Genomic DNA, 17,560 nt, shown 5'->3' with positions numbered 1-17,560 from the left:
GAGTTTTTTCTTTGTTGTAGGTAAAGGGAGTAGGGGAGGATAGAATACCGCCAGTCTCCACTTAAAAATAGAGAACGCTGCGGTTTTTCCACCGCAAGCAGAAAATCACAATCGATTTCCACTCGTGTGCTGGAGAAAGCATTTTTCCATAGCATGCTATGGACAGTATTTGCTGCGGTATCCGGAGGCGGATGCATGCTCCGGATTCCGCAATGCAAATATGCTCATGTGCAGCCAGTGTTAGTGGGCAATAATTTATCTACTTTGACACTATGTAGATGTTATCGCTATCATCGTACTGACCGATGGAATAAGTCACTTTTACTACACTGTGAATGCCATAAAAATACCCTCCTACCAAATAAAAATGCAATTGTGTTTACTTCCCCATTGTAAAGTCTTCCAATACATTATATAGTATGTTAAATGGTGCTATTGAAAATGACAACTCCTCCAGCGAAAAAAAAAGCCGTCACGTAGATATGTCACCTGGAAAATAAAAAAGTGGGAATACCAGAACTGCAGAATGTGACTTGGAGCATCAATGACTCTTGATCATGAAAGGGTTAAAGAAGAAAATTAAGTGCCATTTTGTTAGTTTGTATTGGAGGGGATAGTCTGTGTGTATAAAGATTTCTACAGCCTTGATAATGGCTGACAGCGTTCACAACTTCCTGTCCTAGCTTACTATAGGAAAAAAGGCTCTGAAACACAAACTGCTTCTGTAATAAGTGATAGACTGAAGACTAAGACCAGAGGGACATTTATGAGCATGTAAGGGCAGAGAGGAGCTTCTTAAGGCCCATTTAGACACAACAAGAATCGCTCAAAGCCATCTTTTGAGCAATTCTCGTTCTGTCTAAATGCACTGACATCGTGCAGTTTTCGTTCACGAGTCGCTAATCGCTGAATTCTAGCTTGCTAGAATTGAGCGATCAGCTGTTATTAGCAGAGCAGGCTGTTATCAGCCGGCTGCGCTGATAAGATTCTCTGTGCCTGTGTCCTGCTGTGAATTCACAGCGCGCACACTAGCTGTCAGCCCTGAGAAGAATACATGTGTTTGCTTTTACAAAACAGCTGTATTCTTCCCTTAGTGGCTGCGTCCCGCTCTGCCTGCATAACTCAATAGTAGTTACTTAGCTACTATAAAGTATTCAAAGATGATCGCTCAAAACTGTCACTCAAATATCGTTTGAGTGAGTTTTGAGCTTTTATCTTTAAGTGTAAATGGGGTCTAACACAGATAGGCTCGGTCATAGTATTGGTAGATATTGCTACCTAGGAGACACTATTTTATGTACATGAAGATATAAGCCTCTCGCTAGCACTTTGTCCGTGGGGCTTCTAGTGAAAGACTTGAACTTGGGTCACTATTAAGCGTGTTGCCTTCAGTTAGCAGAAAGCCTAATCCTTTTCTGAATTTAAGAATATTTCACAGGATAATGTGTATGGAGGAAGGAAAATAATCCCTTGAAGTGAGTGAAGGAGATTCCTCCCATAATAACCTGATCTGTGTGGGTACATCTATCTACCGGCGGTTTGCTTTTGTACACCAGTAATGCTTACAAGACAAGCAGCTATTCTCTGAAATCCAACAACACGCATTTCGCTCTGTGACCACTTAAAATGCACAAACTACATTTATCCTGATGTTAATCTCTAGATCAAGCTGCTGCTGTCAGAAATGTGACCCTTACGTCACGGCATGCTACCGCCGCAGCTCTCCCATCACTGGAGGAGCAGTCAAGCGCCATTGTTCCCCTTGCCCTGCATACCGGGCTCTGTCCACTCCATGCTTTGTTTCCACAGCCCACAGAGTACATGCTTCCAACCCCGTTCTAAAAAGGGCCATAAACTCTCCCTAAGGGCTTATTCAGACGTCTTTACTTCGGTATTAAAAAAAATGGCAAAAAACCACGACTATGAGAAGCACTGGATTTCAATTACGTTTTTCAGATGAATGATTTTTTGCCACGTAAAATAATTGCGCCAGGAAAATGTATGTATCCAGACTTGTCACTACAAAAACAATGTACGGCCAAGGGACGCTTAGGGACTAAAGGCCCATTTAGACTCGATGATTATTGCTCAAAATTCGTCTTTTGAGCATTAATCGTTGTGTGTAACTGCACTTACATCGTGCAGTTTTCGTTCTCCCATCACTCATTGTTGTCTTTCAGCGTGCTGAAAGACAACGATGTGCCTTATCAGGGATTCACAGCGGAATACAGCTGATACTATTGTTTCAGCTGTATCCCGCTCCCTCATGACATGTGGGGTATGAAGAACAGAGCGGTCCAGCTCTTTTCTCCATACCCAGCACGGAGCGCTCGGCTGTATAACAGCCGGGCGCTCCGTGCAGAGAACAGCTGGATGCAGAAGACATGCGGGGACACCCTGCTTGTCTTCTGCATCCTCTGCACGGAGCGCCCGGCTGTCATACAGCTGAGCGTTCCATGCAGAAAACAAGCAGGGACAACCTGCTTGTCTTCTGCATCCTCCGCTCCGAGCGCTCGGCTGTATAACAGCTGGGAGCTTGGAGCGGAGAACAGCTGGATGCAGAAGACAAGCAGGGACATGCCGCTTGTCTTCTGCATCCTCCACTGACAGCGCAAGGTGATCACTCATCTTGCACTGTAAATAACACAACGATTATCGCTCAAAAGTCGCTTGAGCGACATCTTTTGAGCGATAATCGTTGTGTCTAAATGGGCCTTTAGGTCTCATGGAATGTGAGTGTGAATGGATTAAGGTCATTTTAATGTAAAGTTAATGGAGGTTACAGGGCTGCTTAATTAATGTCTATCAAGTTCACTGCAGGGTCAGCTGTGAGCAGGCTTAGGTGCTGAAGGTTGCTGGAGAGATTTTAAAAATAAATGCCGCGGCCATTAAAATCCATAAAAGGAGTCTGTGTTGTTTATTTTAGGTATAATTTAACGAGGTTTTAAATGGAGCATAAGATTCTGTGCATATATTTTATTTAAATATATGTATGTCACCTTAGCTAGACACAATCAAGTTTGACATGAACATGACTGTTGAAAATCCAACAGAAGCGGCCAAAGCCAGGGAAGCATGGCGTATGCTGATCCACAAGGTGACCAAAAGTCGGCAACGACTGAACGGATAAATCATCATCATGTCACTTTAATTCACATTTGTTCTAGAACAGGTTTGGTGATTGGAGGACCAACAGCTCCCAATTAGAGGATTGACTAGGCCCCCATCTATTCCCAGGGCTCTATGCTCATGGGAGGACCTAGAATCTGTATAGAACTCCACCCAAATTCTAGAAAAGTCAGTCTATAGTTGAAGGAAGACATTTTGGCCTCATGTCCATGGGTGGGTTGTATTCAGCTTGTTGTGCCGCAGAATCCGCGGCCCACCTGCAATGTCAATTGGATCGGACGTCTTCCATTGACTTCAATTTTCCTGCTGTTTTTCCAAAATGGATAGAACCAAGTGTCTGATGGGTGCTCCTCTCCCATTTTCATACAAGTAGGACACAAATCATACATGTATGTGAATGAGATATTCACTCTAAAAATTGTTTTCTGCAGATGGCTGGTTACAATGTAGCATGTAAGTTATACAACTAGGCTATCAAAGGCCAATTAAAATCAGTTTGCATATTAGGTTTTATGAAATTATTATTTTTAGGCCTTGATAGAAATGTTAATTCATTGTTTTTACTCAAAATCCTGTATTTGTTTTATAGTGGCTGTTCCAATACTACAGGTTTGTCCTATTGAAGTGAAAGGAACAAGACTGTAATACTCAGAATGGCCACTATAAATAAAACAGTGCTCTGAGCACTGACATAAACCTCAAAGAGGCTACAATGCTGGCAAGAGCACTGTGACCCCTTTAATTAGCCGATTGCCAGGAGTCCGGAGCGGTGAACCCTAACTGGTCAAATCTACCAGTAGCTTAGCTTGAGGATAGGGCATCTTTTTTAAAGGTTGGATATCCTCTTTTAAGAATATTAGAGAATTGTTGTTTATACCTTTTGTTTTATATAAAGTAACCTAGAACACTATAAAGCGGTTGTTCATCAGCCAGAGCTACAAACATCAACTCTCTGAGGGCTCCCCACCAATTACAGCTGGTGACTAGGGGTCCCAGCAGAAGGACACGTCTCGGCAACCTTTTCATAGAGTTCTAGCAAAAAAGTGATTGCCTAAAGCAGTAAAAGTGATAGTAGATGTTGTAGTCTTCCAAAAACAGTGTACACTCCTCACCTGTGTACTCTGGGAAGCAGATGGTCAGAGGAGATTTCTTGATCTTCTCGGCAAACAGGTCCTTCTTGTTGAGGAAGAGGATGATCGATGTGTCAATGAAGAACTTGTTGTTACAAATGGAGTCGAAGAGCATTAGAGACTCGTGCATTCGGTTCTGCGGCAAGGAGGGAGGAGAGACAGGAGGTGGAAGACAGAAAGAAAAGGAGAAAAGGAGTTAGGCTGAGGAGAGAGGAATGGTTACCAGTGTAAAACAAAGAAAAAGAAAACATCATTATTAGAATCTCGAGTTTCGCAGAAGAATATTGCTCTAAGCATACATAAGTTTCCAGAGGCCTGGAGACAAGCCAATACACTGAGAGCCAACAGTAGAGTTAGGTAGTAATCATATATAATGGAATAGCAGCAGAGAAGTACAACCCAAGGATGAGATACTTTCCCAAAGTTTTTTGAAGGTGGAACAAAAAAACTAAAAAGTTTATGGCTTTCATAGATTCAACAGCACATTAACACCACCAGCAAGTATTAGTTATGTGAAAAAGGTGTAAGTAAACCAGGTCAATGTTAACATGATAGTATGGCAGATGAAAGCGATGGCGGACAGCACGCGATAGCAATAATGTCATTATCAGCGATTCTGGTTACAGTAGTTAACGGCTCATCACGCCATACAGTCAGATTTTACATGTGCAATTCCTATAGTGAAATATTGAAGTTATGAACAGTACAGTTTGATGATAACATACGGACAGACAGTAACATGAGCGTAGGACCAGTGAGAATACAACCTTTGGTATGTAGTGATGGGTACGGCTGCAACTCAGAACTGTCTTGGACACGTCAGATATTACATTTGATTTCACCATGATTGCAGTCATGAACCTTTCGTTGTGGTGTAATACTTGCATTTCTACTGGCTTTTTTCACATTTCAAATGATGTGATTCTTATACTCTTAGAATGACGGGACTATAAATGTGGAAAATGCCACAAAAAAGTAAAAGAACTGGTCAGTGATCGAACGCAGAGGGTGGTTATTAATGGTATATACTCTGATTGGTCACAGTTAACTAGTGGGGTACAGCAGGGGTCGGTACTGGGTCCTGTTCTTTTTAATATATTTATTAATGACCTGGTGGAAGGATTGTGTAGTAAAATATCAATATTTGCAGATGATACAAAATTATGTAAAATATTTAACACAAGAGAGGAGAGAATGCAGTTGCAAGAGGATCTGGAGAGGTTGGGGCAGATGAGGTTTAATGTAAGATTATGAACATGGGCAGGGAAATACATGTCACCATTACACACTAAATGGGAAACACTGACATGAAAAAGGACTTGGGGATTTTAGGTAACTGTAAGCCTAACTGGAGCAACCAGTGTTAGGTAGGTGCTGTCAAGGCAAATAGGATCATGGGGTGCATCAAAAGAGGTCTAGGGTCACATGACGAGAGCATTGTTCTTACTCTTTACAAGTCACTGGTCAGACCACACATGGAATATTGTGGACAGTTTTGGGACCGCTACCCAAGAAGGACATATCAGAGCCTGAGCGAGTTCAAAAGCATGCAACTTAAAAAGTAAATGGAATGGGTGGACTACAATACCTAGAATGGTTATCAAAACTGGGGTTATTTAGTTTAGAAAGAAAACCGACTGAGGGGGTGAATAACTATGTATAAATATATCAGGGGGCAATACAGAGATCTCTACCATCACCTATGTATACCCAGGACTGTGACAAGGGGGCGCCCTCTGCGTCTAGAGGAAAGAAGGTTTCTCCACCGACATAGAATGGGGTTCTTTACTGTAAGAGCAGCGAGACTATGGAACTCTCTACCTGATGTGTTATAGTCACTGATTACTTCAGAAGGGTCGGTGATCCAGGGATTATTCCGATTGCCAGATTGGAGCGAGGAAGGATTATTTTTCCCTTTAATGGGGAAAATTGGTTTCTACCTTATGGCGTTTTTCGCCCTTCCCTGGATCAACACTGGGGATAGGGGAGAGGGGGGGGGGGGGGGGGGGGGTTTATAGGCTAGACTACTAGAAGGACATATCTTTTTTTTAGCCACACACTGTTACTATGTCACTGTTTGCAGCTTTTAATATTTCCCTATGACTTCCAGGTAACACCCGGCTGCAACATTTTTCCCTAAGAAACCACAGGACAAAACCCCAGCTAAAAACAATGCTTTAATGCAAACCGCTGTGTAAAACCATCCTTAACTTGGTTTTAAGGCCGGTTTCAAATGAGCGTATTGTAACACGTCCGTAATATGCATCCGTATTAAGGCTGTTTACAGATGATATTACAACCGTATTGCTTTTATCTTCTACATGTATGTAGAAATCTATCAGCTGTGTATTACAACACGTAAAACACGGGCCAAATATAAAGTTAAAATATGTTAGTCTGAAAGTGGCCCTAAAAAAGTTGTGCCAAGATCACAATGCCTGGCATAACAACATCACAGAGAAGTCCTGTCACCCAGGACCCCTATCTGACCCAGGACACAGAGCGGCTGCCATTCTGGCAGATTTTGAGCATTCCTTATATTACTGAATGGCTGTCATGTAATTCTAAATTTTCCCTATGGTGGTCGTTGCAAGAGAAATATCCGGCTGGCCATGGCTTCCCCAGGCAATATCAGCTGTGTGCTGGGGCTAGCCCCTCATCCCATGGGTGCTGCATTCTTTTCTGATGAGACACAAGCCCTTTAAGGACTCACTCATGCGTGCGTATATATCCAGCGGATTACATGCGCATTTTCCGCATGCGAAATTATGTACTACAGAGTATTTTTAAAACTCCCATAGCCTATATTAGTGTGTAATACGCCCCAAAATACGACATGCGCCATTTTTTTTATACATGCGTGAAAAAAAACGCAGATGTGAGTGGCCCAATAGAAATCAATGGGCTTTTAGCACTGAATAATACGTGGGCAACGCAAGCCTCTGTGAGGGAGCTCTCAACAAAAGTCTACTTTGAAATTACCCCTGAAACAGAACTTTTTTCCTTCTCAGGGCTGTTTTTGAACCACAGTTATTCTAGTCTGGTATGGCTGGATCATTTAGATTACTATGCGAGCTGAGACATTGCTGATTGATCAATATGCAGCATTCTGCAGCTTAGGACATTGTCAGCATCTTGACCAGCTGCCCAGCTTCAATGCAGTAACTGCAGATACACCCAAACCAAGGGCTCATTCACAAGGGCATACGCAGTGTATTCACAGAATTTGACTATTCCCTGCATATTTTGGCCCTTCCGCTGGGTTTTTATATGGCTAGATACACTGTGTATTTACGTGCGAAAAAAAAATACACAGAAGGGTCCATTGTTTAGATGCGCAAATATGCAGGTGTCCCGGTGTTCATGGACACATGGGGTAGCGGGGTGTTATCTTTGGTGCTCTATGAATCTGTTACAGACTATACTGGACAAAGCAGTGTAGCAGCTCTATTTAAAGTCCTCCTTAGGCCTCATGTCCACGGGCAAAAGAAGAATTAAAATCCGCAGCGGATTTTAACTCTTCTCCTGCCCGCGGATCCGCATCCCATAGGGATGCATTGACCACCCGCGGGTAGATAAATACCCGCGGATGGTCAATAAAAGTGATTTTTTTTAAAAAATGGAGCATGAAAAAATCTGGGCCATGCTCCATTTTCGTGCGTGTCTCCCGCGGGGACGGCTCCCGCAGGCTTCTATTGAAGCCTATGGAAGCCGTCCGGATCCGCGGGAAACCAAAATCGGAATTTACTTACCTCCTCCGGATCTTCCGTTCGCCACGGCTTCATCTTCTCTCCATCGCGGCCGGATCTTTTTTCTTCGGGCCGGCGGATGCGCGGGGCACGCAACTGACGTGCCCTGCGCATCCGCCGGGCCGAACAAAGAAGATCCGGCCGCTATGGAGAGAAGATGAAGCTGCGGCGAAGGGAAGATCCGGAGCTTGCGAGAGGTGAGTTAAATCTTATTTTTATTTATGCCTGATGTCCGCGGGGCAGGAGGGACCCGCTACGGATTCTCCATGGAGAATCCGTAGCGGGCCTGACAAGCGGTATTATTCCGCAATACACACTGCAAGGCATAAAAAATTCTGCATGCCTCAGTGCGGATTTTGATGCGGAATTAAAAATTTTGCTAGTAGGTAATAGTAAAGTCCTCTGGTGCAAGCACCGAGTCATAACTGACTCCTAGGGTGAGGTCACGTTGAGACGTTTTCTTGAAAGAATGTTTATGCGGGGTGGTTTGCCGTTGCCTTCCCCAGTTATCTTTTACCGACCTCAGAAGGATGGATGGCTGAGGCAACCTTGAGCCGGCTTCCTGAACCACACGGGGATTGAACCCACAACCTTCAGGTCATGAGCGAGCGCTTAGGACTGCATTTCTGCTGCCTTAACACTCTACCCTACATAGGACAAGTAATTCCCCATCATATCTGTATGCAGATATGCAAGTTTTGGAACACAATTCCGTAGCGGACGATGAAGCCAAATCTTGCGGAAATATCCCGCGTGTGGGAAAGCATCCTTAGGCCGGTTCCAAACTCGCATGAACGTGAACCCTATTCTTTTGAATGGAGTGATATACATGAGCATTGTTGTGCATGTAAAAATCTTAGCATGTCCTATCTTTTAACGTTCCTAAGAACACATTGCCCTTTCTTTTCAATGGGACAGTAAAGCACATTACACGGCGTGCGGTGCGAGGTTTACCATTAAAAACAAACGGGAAACACTTGCTGATCCTTTAACGCAGCTGAAAAAAATGGATGCGAATGGAATGAAATTGAAACAAACTGATAGAAATGTTTTTTGTTTTTTTTACAGGTCTGTCTACCGGATCCGTTAAAAAATATACAATGGTGTCCATTTGGCTCAGTCTAAAATCAATTTTCCTCTCAATTTCATTTTTTTTAAAAAACTGAGCCATTAAAACGGAAAGCAAAACGCTGCTGTGAAGAAGCCCTGGCAGCCTCAATGTACATCTGTTAATACAGAGGCCTCACAATCACTTACAGAACAATTAAATGAAAAGAAAATTGTTAGAAAATACAGTATTACAAATCCCCCCCCCCTCTACATTCTGCACATTGACGTGCCTCATACTTACAGTTGAAGAAAAACCACTACTTTATGCAGAACACTAATCCGTTAGCAGATAACGCTGGAGGCCGCGACGATCACACAGATCAAACTCGTCACACTTTAGTGTTTTAAAACTTTATTAACATGCACAAGGCCGGAATGTCACGAGCGTCATGAAATTCCACACAAATTCCAAAAAACGAGTTACAATAAATTCATAAATTGGCAGCGATATCTGAGGGGAGAGACGGGAACATCCCAGTTTACTCCCCTGCAAATGTGTAGGAAACGGGAAGGGGATTTGTGCAAGCGCAGGTATCGATACGAACCACTAAATTTATTAGATCACAGCTCGTTGGAGCAAGAACCTATGAATCAGTAGAACAAGACCCAACTTATAATTTGGCACTTAATTACAGTATATGGAAATCAGATTGGCACTGCTGAGGCACATGTAGGCAGACACCACAGCTAACCGGTTTACCCTCACAATATATAATACAACTGTGTAAATACTCATCTCACTAAAGGCCCATTTACATGAAGAGGATACAGAGCAGCCATATTGTTCTGATCGGTAATACTTCACACGCTACAGGCGGAGCCGCTTTTTGACATATTGAAGTAGGACCGATCAGATAAAAAAACCTTCATAGGGTTGTTGATCCGGGGTTATTCCAATTGCCAGACTGGAGCCAGGAAGGAATTTTTTTAGCTTAAATGGGGAAAACTGGCTTCTACCTCATTGTTTTTTCTTGCCTTTCTCTGGATCAACATTGGAGGGGGGGGGGGGGTTGTTATGGGCTGAACTGGATGGACATGTCTTTTTTCGGTCTTACATACTATGTTACTTTACAGGTGATCATTTCTCCTGACACTTTTACTAATTCAGATCTGCACATCATGTAAACAGGCCTTTAGACTTGAATAGAGAACATCTAAAAATAAGGCACAATGTAGGCTTTGAATGAAGATATCGGAGCTGCACACGGTAGGTGCGTGACGCATGCCCTCAGCAAAGGTGTTTTGCGCATCAAGCCATCAAAACACTATAGGCATCTAAGGCACGAACAAATATGGCACGGAGTCAAAAAAAGAACAAGGTGCTGCCGGAGGTGGTCAAAAAATATCTCCATCTGAGTGCCCACTAGGCAATTATTTCATAGAAACAGCAGATTAGTACAAGCCACAACCACGCAGGTTATTGGCAATGATGACATCTGTAACGGCATCAAACACAAACTGGATGTTGTTGGTATCGGTAGCGCAGGTGATGTGTGTGTATATCTGCTTCTTCTGAGACTTGTTCCGGCTCTCGTATTGGTGCTGAATGTGAGCTACACCCTCAGTGAATGAATTGGGACCTGCAAGAGAGGAGACAGCAGCAGGTTTCTTCATACATATGTTCCATCACACATATATAGGGGAGTTAGAGAATAGTATATAGTGCATATCTAGGATTAGCGGGGCGTATGAAGGGTATGTCACTAGGCATCCCAGTGTAAGTCTTCGGTGTGAATGTACATAGATGGTCAAATCATCTTGTCCCAAAATAAGCAGCTTATGTTTTACTTGGGTTCATACATGACATGTTCCAACTTGTAGAGCACATGCTTGTACTGCCACATTACTATGATTATGCAGGGGCACCTAAATCTATATCAAGGTCTGCAGTTGGAGAGGTTATATCGATGGGGCTTAATGGTCTACTACATAGAATAATTGTAAATTCTGGGTTAGCAAAACGTTAATGTTTTTTGTGCGACCTAGCCATCATTTAGGGGAATCTACATCTGAACCCCAGCAAGACCAGTGCCAGCCTTAGGATATCCTTGGCAGACGCCAGGGCCTACTGGGATTGGTTGGTCCATGGTGATATGGGTAAACATGCTCCAGGTTTATGGAGCAGACAGTAATGTAGACAGGGACACATTGACTGACGCACAAGGGCCACATACACTCTTACCAAATGTAAGAAGACATCTGGGCAACAATCAAGAGTAGAATTTTTTTTAATTTTTTTTTTTACATATGTTAATACTGAGTGGAGACTCCTTTGGTCCTCATGGCATTGGATATTCATTGTGGCATACTTTCTAATGTCTGATACACTTCAGTTGGTATTTCCCTCCATTCATCCTCTAAACATCTGGTGAGTTGTCACAAAGAAAATAGACACTGTTCACATTTCCTGACCTGATGTCTCAGTTCGTCCCAAAAATGTTCAGTAGGGTGCAGGCCAATCGAATTATGGAACATCCTTATCTTCAAACCAGCGTAAAACAATGGATTTGCGATAGAGGCACGTTTTCTTGTTGGAAGCACTGCTGACCATTCTCAAAGTATTCTCACATTGTCGGCACATTATTGTCTAGATTGTCAGGTTACACCTCCATGTTCATGGTTTTTGCCAATACAACCAACAGACCGAGACCATGCCACTTAAAACATCTCCAGACCATAACAGAACCTCCGTCGTACTTAACTGTTGGCACAACACACTCAGGCAAAAGGCGTTCTCCAGGATCCTCCACAATCAGGTATGTCCATCTAATTTGAAGATGGAGTAGTGTGATTCATCATTCCATAAAACATTCTTCCATTGGTCAACTATCCAATGACCACGCTCCATGCATCACTGTAAATGGGCTGATACATCTTCTCTGAAAGGACTTGCCAGATGTTCGCAGGATGAATCGAGGGAAATACGAGCTAAAAGTGTATCAGGAATCAGTAGAAATTGTGCCATGGAGAGTACCAGATATCATTAGGGCTAAATAGGCCACAATATGTATTAACATATGGAAATAAATACTACTACAGATTCTTGCTCAGGTATCCAGTTACTTTTGATAAGATAATTTATACACCTGGAGCTAGCCCTCTAACCAAGCAGGAGTGGTACGTCCAAATAAAAAAAATGTTTCACTATGTATGTGGATGTTGACTATTACGGGGCTGATTCCACACACATAATCATACCCAATACCTATGCTGCCCTTGGAGTATCTACTGCTGGAAGGTTGTGAATACTTGGATTGATGATCCATCGCCTGTGGATTCTGCGAGGGGGTTGGTGCATCCCCTCAAATTATTAAGGCCTTTTTTTCTACGTTTCTTGATATTAAAAACACCCCATTGTCTCTTCACTGCCCCCTGAGCGCTGTTGTTTCTATTTTCCTTTTACATTGCATGGTAGCTTTCATACCAATGGAAAGAACTTTCTACTATACTTTGGATTACATTTTAGTCTTGACGTAAGGTGATAAATATATTCTCAATCACACTGGAGCCATTTCATTGTAAGGTGAAATGGATGATGATCTTAAAGAGACTCTGCCACCATCTTTTTGCACCCCTCTCTGAGGGCAACATAAGGTAGTGTCAGTCATACTGATTACAGTGATATGTCTGCTGTGTGGATCTGTGCAGTAGTTTTGGAGAAATCTGCACTTAATCAGCAGCAGCTCACGCATAGATGACTACTTAAAGTAGTCCTGGATATTCATGAGCTGCAGGTTAGCTCCACCCACCCTCGATTCATTGATTGACAGCTCTCTGCCTATTACTGTGCATGAAGAGAGAGCTGCCACTGATTGGCTGAAGGGTGGGGTGGGTGTGGCGAGCTGCAGCTCATGAATATGCTGGACTAGTTCTGTGTCTGGCTTCTACTAATAAAATACAAGTTTCTCCCAAACTACTGCACAGATCCACACAACAGACATATCACTGCAATCAGTGTGACAGGCTCTATCTTATGGTGCTTTCAGTGAGTGTGCAAAAAGATGGTGACAGATTCCCTTTAAGATCCACTAGAACTAATATGCATGCTATATACATATACTGCACGCGGAGTTTGTACACACTAACCCTCGCTGTATTGAATTTTGTCTGGTCAGCAAATTTGGAGGCACAAGGATTAGAAGCAATCACAGAACCAATGTTTAGAAGAATGCTGCCAATGAAAGCATTCTTAGGCTAAGGTTACAAGATGGCTGTCTTCACTATGCCCTAGAGGTAGGTGCGCAGTAACGGAATAGGTGACCTAGATTTATGTTCCCCATTTCTAGCCAATTCTTATTCATTTTGCAGGCAGTAAAGGCTGTAGCGCGTCGGCCATGATGATTAATGTGATGTAAGCTGACATTTCTGTGGGAGCGTGTGTACCTTTGTATTCCGGAAAGCAGATAGTAAGTGGAGATTTTCGGATTTTGTCCTGGAAGATATCTTTCTTATTCAGGAACAGGATGATGGAAGTGTCAGTGAACCACTTGTTGTTACAGATGGAGTCAAACAGTTTGAGGGATTCATGCATTCTGTTCTGTAACACAAACAAGAGCTGCACGTCACGCGGGCCGAGTACACCGGGTGCACACAGAGATGACGGCTATGGCTACACGGTATGAAGTATCTGCTCCTTTGCAAGGACTGATATGTGAGGCACATGCAATGTAGTGTCATCCGCACATCTATCGGGCTCCGTAATGGTCTATCCCCTTCTACTCTGATTTGTGTTCCCTCTTGCTTCTTTTTGCATGCACATGCTTCCTTCTTATGGACCCCATCATGCTTATTCTTGCTCGTCTTCTTGTGCTCATGCTTACCAGTGTGTACAGACACTCATGCACATTTGCTCACTCTTGCACACTTGTGACTATTCCCCTTTCCAGGCTGCTCACACTGCCCCTTCCCATCTTTCGCACACTGTACAATGTCCATTCCATCGTAGACATGCACCTATCTGGTGGCGAGTCCTTACCATGCTTTCTCTAAAACTTCTGCGGCTCCTCATTTCATGTTCTTCTCATTGTCCATCAACACTTATCCTCAATGTATGCCTTTAGCCATTTTGTCAACTCTATGCTACCCTGTCTCCCTTTGCTTCCCCTTACTCCGCACCTATTCACACTTGTACATTCTGGCTCTTCAAATGTTCCATATTTCGGTATTTGGCATGTGATATTCCCAATCTCAGAAGTGGTTTATAAAAGCAGGAGCAGTATAGAGGATGACACGTAATGTTATGGAGCCATGGTTCTTCCAGGATTAATGCATGCATCATGCGTTGCAACACACTGGAAGTTTTCTAAAGGATGCAAACGCCATGTAGAATCCTTAATATTGAAGGATAACATTAATTCTGGACATTTTGGGCCCTGGAATTAATGGAGAATGGGACAGGTGTCGAGTGGCCTGAGAAAAACCTTGTCTTAAAATTTCTACTGTCTAATGGATTAGACTGGGACAGCTCATCCAAGTTTTGATAGAACCCGTAGATCGAGCATGGGCATAAGATTACAGCTCACATGATGAAAAGCCGAGAAAGAAGCAGATTGATATTAACCCTTTCCAATCCACAGTCTGACCTCTGAAGACATTATGATTTAAGGCTGTACAGCTCCGATGTTGGAAGACGTCCGTCTGGGTTCTCTTACTGTATATATTGCCAGCCTCTCTGCAGTCGGAGCCTATCCAATGTGTCACCTCATGCAGTACTGGCTTTAGCCAGCATATAGCGCCATTGTATAACGGCAGAAAAAGAGTAAGCCCCCTAGGCAAACCAGGATACAAATTGGATTGGAAAGGGTTAATGCTATGAGCACAAGACAAGGTCCTTCAAGACAGGACATTCTCCACTGTGACTTCTAATGTACAGCTAACTAAACATGAAGCTTCATACCTGCGGAATCTGAAGGGTCTCTCAATGTCTGCAGGATAAGTAGCGGTGTTAGAAAGGGCTGGCCGGCAGAGGAAGAAAAGCGCTGAAGACGCAGAGGTGATTGGAGAAAGAGAACCGTGCAGGCGGTGCGAGTTACTCCCCAGCAGGACCATGAGAACAGAAAGCAAGTGAACAGAGCAACCACAAATCAGGAGGACACTGGGAAGAGTTATAGCGTGCGGTTAGTGACCAAAGGACTGCTTTACCTAATATTTGACATTAGGGAAGACGCACGTCAACTTTACCCAAGATACATAGGAGAAAGTAGAAGGGAAGAAGGAACCCGTATCAAGAAAAAGCCATGTTCTTCTGCAAATGTTAAAATAGCTCTTTATAGAATATAGAAAAAGCAACATCTACAAAATGTGTGTTAATACAAAACATGAGAACACAGCAAAGCACTAGTAATACAGATTATTACAGGATGTCACATATACAACACAGGACTTTGGGCTAAATCTTAGGTTACCATTTTATATGAAAGGAAGCAGAATTTCGACTATCAAATGAAGAACTGGTTGTCGCTCCCACAACGGCAGTACAGATTAGACACAGACTATTCACCACCAGGTGGCAGTCCACTAACTGGGTGACCAGCATATATTTTCAGGTATGGAGATAGAGCTTACACTTTGTTAGAATATGCACAACCAAGGTAAACTGCATGGACACATGGAGGTAAGAGATGTCCGCTTAGAAAAAGGGTTTTCATATTAGGTCTACAATTCATTCATTTTTTAATGCCTCGAGCCCACCAGTAGAATAGATCAGCCTGTGAATATTAAAAAAGGGAGCAGTAATGTTCTAATGGTGTAATATAGAGAACAGTACGCACCTTGGGCTGTAGTGCTAATAGTACCGCACTAGACCGATGCAGCATATTGGGCTTAGTTACTAGAACTATTTAACAGTTAGACGGTATAAACTTAGATTACACAGTCTTAAAATGTACCAGATTTATCACAGTAGCTTTGATGAATGATAAAGCTGTTAAATATTAAGACTCTCTAGTCTAAGTTAAGACCACCTATTAGTAAACTTAGTTTACGTCAAAAAATTGGTGCAATTTAATCCACGCACCTTTTTTTTTTAAAAATGTCCATAAAACATATTGTAAATGTGGTGCTAATCATGCAAGATAGTTTTCTGGTGCAATTTGCTGTCTTTTGCACTGTAAATCTGCTTTACTATCGCTGGCAGCCTGTAAAGAACGACCAGTTGAGGACCACCACAGCCCTTCCACTGGATCAACAGAAGACTGAAGGGGTGTGTATCATTTTGTTTTCTTAGGTTATTCTTTTTTCAAAGAGCGGGAACGGCAAACCCCCCCTCCTCCTCTCAGACAATCCCTCCTTTAGGGTACTTTCACATGCAATGGAAAATTCGTATTAAAGCCACATTAAAAACTGCTTCAAAATCTGCCTCATTTGTGCATCGATATGGATGTTCAGCAGATTTCACATGTTCAACAGAAAAGCTGAAATCTGCTGCAGATCTGCATTAAAAACAGTGTCAAAATCTGCGCCATGTGGTTTCTGACCCTATTTTGCTGCATCATTTCCGCTCCCATTTCTTCCTCCAAGACTTCTCCAGAGCAGCACCAGTCCTCTGGAACACACTACCAAAGGCAATCAAGGACTCACAAAGCTTCAGGCGTGCTCTAAAAAACGCACCTCTTCAGGGAGGGATACCACATCCCCTAAACCAAACCCCTCTGTACTCCACCTGATAACATGCTCCCTGACCTACTGACTGCAATCCCTGCTAGCCATCATAAACCGTTCCTGCAGTCATAGCGATTCTGCCGTTACACGGCCAAATGTCTGACCATTGTCTGTGTATAGAATCCCTCACTCTCCACCTCGCCATACCGTGTACATCTCCGCCATACGGTGCACATCTCCTGCCCTTTACCTTCTGTATCACCCCATTATCTGTAGTATGTAAGCTCGTTGGAGCAGGACCCTCACCCCTACTGTCTCCATCAACTGATTACTATGTAACCGTGGTTCTGTAATTTTTGTACTTTTGTCTTTCTGTATTCCCCTTGTCTATGTAAGCGCTGCGGAATATGTTGGCGCTATACAAATAAAGATTATTATTATTATTATTATTACTACATGTGAACGCACCCTTAAGAAGGTTGTAGGTTTGAGAGAGCCCATGAACAAATACCATATTAGGGAGACCCTCCTCTATTTAACCCAAGGCTACAACGAGCACCTCTTGTTCTGGAGCAGCCAGCCTGGCCATTCATTACATGGACAGCCCACTGACACTTTGTGATACTCTGTTTGCCCTGTGATGGCGCTGTAGGAGAACTGACCACATCTTGTCAGGTTCTACAACAAATGACAGCAGATCAGGTTATCGTCAGGACATCTTGCTGTCAGAAAAGTATTAGTTTAAAATAATATTGAACGCAGACTGGAACTCCCATAAGAGCCGATACTAAGCAGGGTTTTTATTAATTAATTTATGTTCCATCCACAGGAACGTCCGACACG

The 17,560-nt window shown here is 43.0% G+C and overlaps 1 protein-coding gene across 2 annotated transcripts in view; it reads right to left on the bottom strand.

Moving 5' to 3' along the window:
• Nucleotides 1–17,560, bottom strand: part of GNAO1 (G protein subunit alpha o1) — a 206,305-nt gene that overhangs the window by 6,698 nt on the left and 182,047 nt on the right. Inside the window, exons 7-8 of one of the 2 annotated variants that reach the window (XM_066583830.1) lie at nucleotides 13,502–13,655; nucleotides 9,454–10,698 (exon numbers count right to left, since the gene is read on the bottom strand). In XM_066583830.1, coding sequence (XP_066439927.1) covers nucleotides 10,511–10,698; nucleotides 13,502–13,655 — 342 coding nt within the window. In that variant the 3' untranslated portion in view covers nucleotides 9,454–10,510. Of the gene's footprint in view, nucleotides 1–4,241; nucleotides 4,396–9,453; nucleotides 10,699–13,501; nucleotides 13,656–17,560 lie in introns of those variants that run through there. The other variant, XM_066583831.1, reaches the window with a different exon arrangement.

Source organism: Eleutherodactylus coqui, chromosome 11 (genome assembly GCF_035609145.1).
Source record: "Eleutherodactylus coqui strain aEleCoq1 chromosome 11, aEleCoq1.hap1, whole genome shotgun sequence".
Classification (NCBI taxonomy): Eukaryota; Metazoa; Chordata; class Amphibia; order Anura; family Eleutherodactylidae; genus Eleutherodactylus; species Eleutherodactylus coqui.
This window is presented reverse-complemented; position numbering and strand designations above follow the sequence as displayed.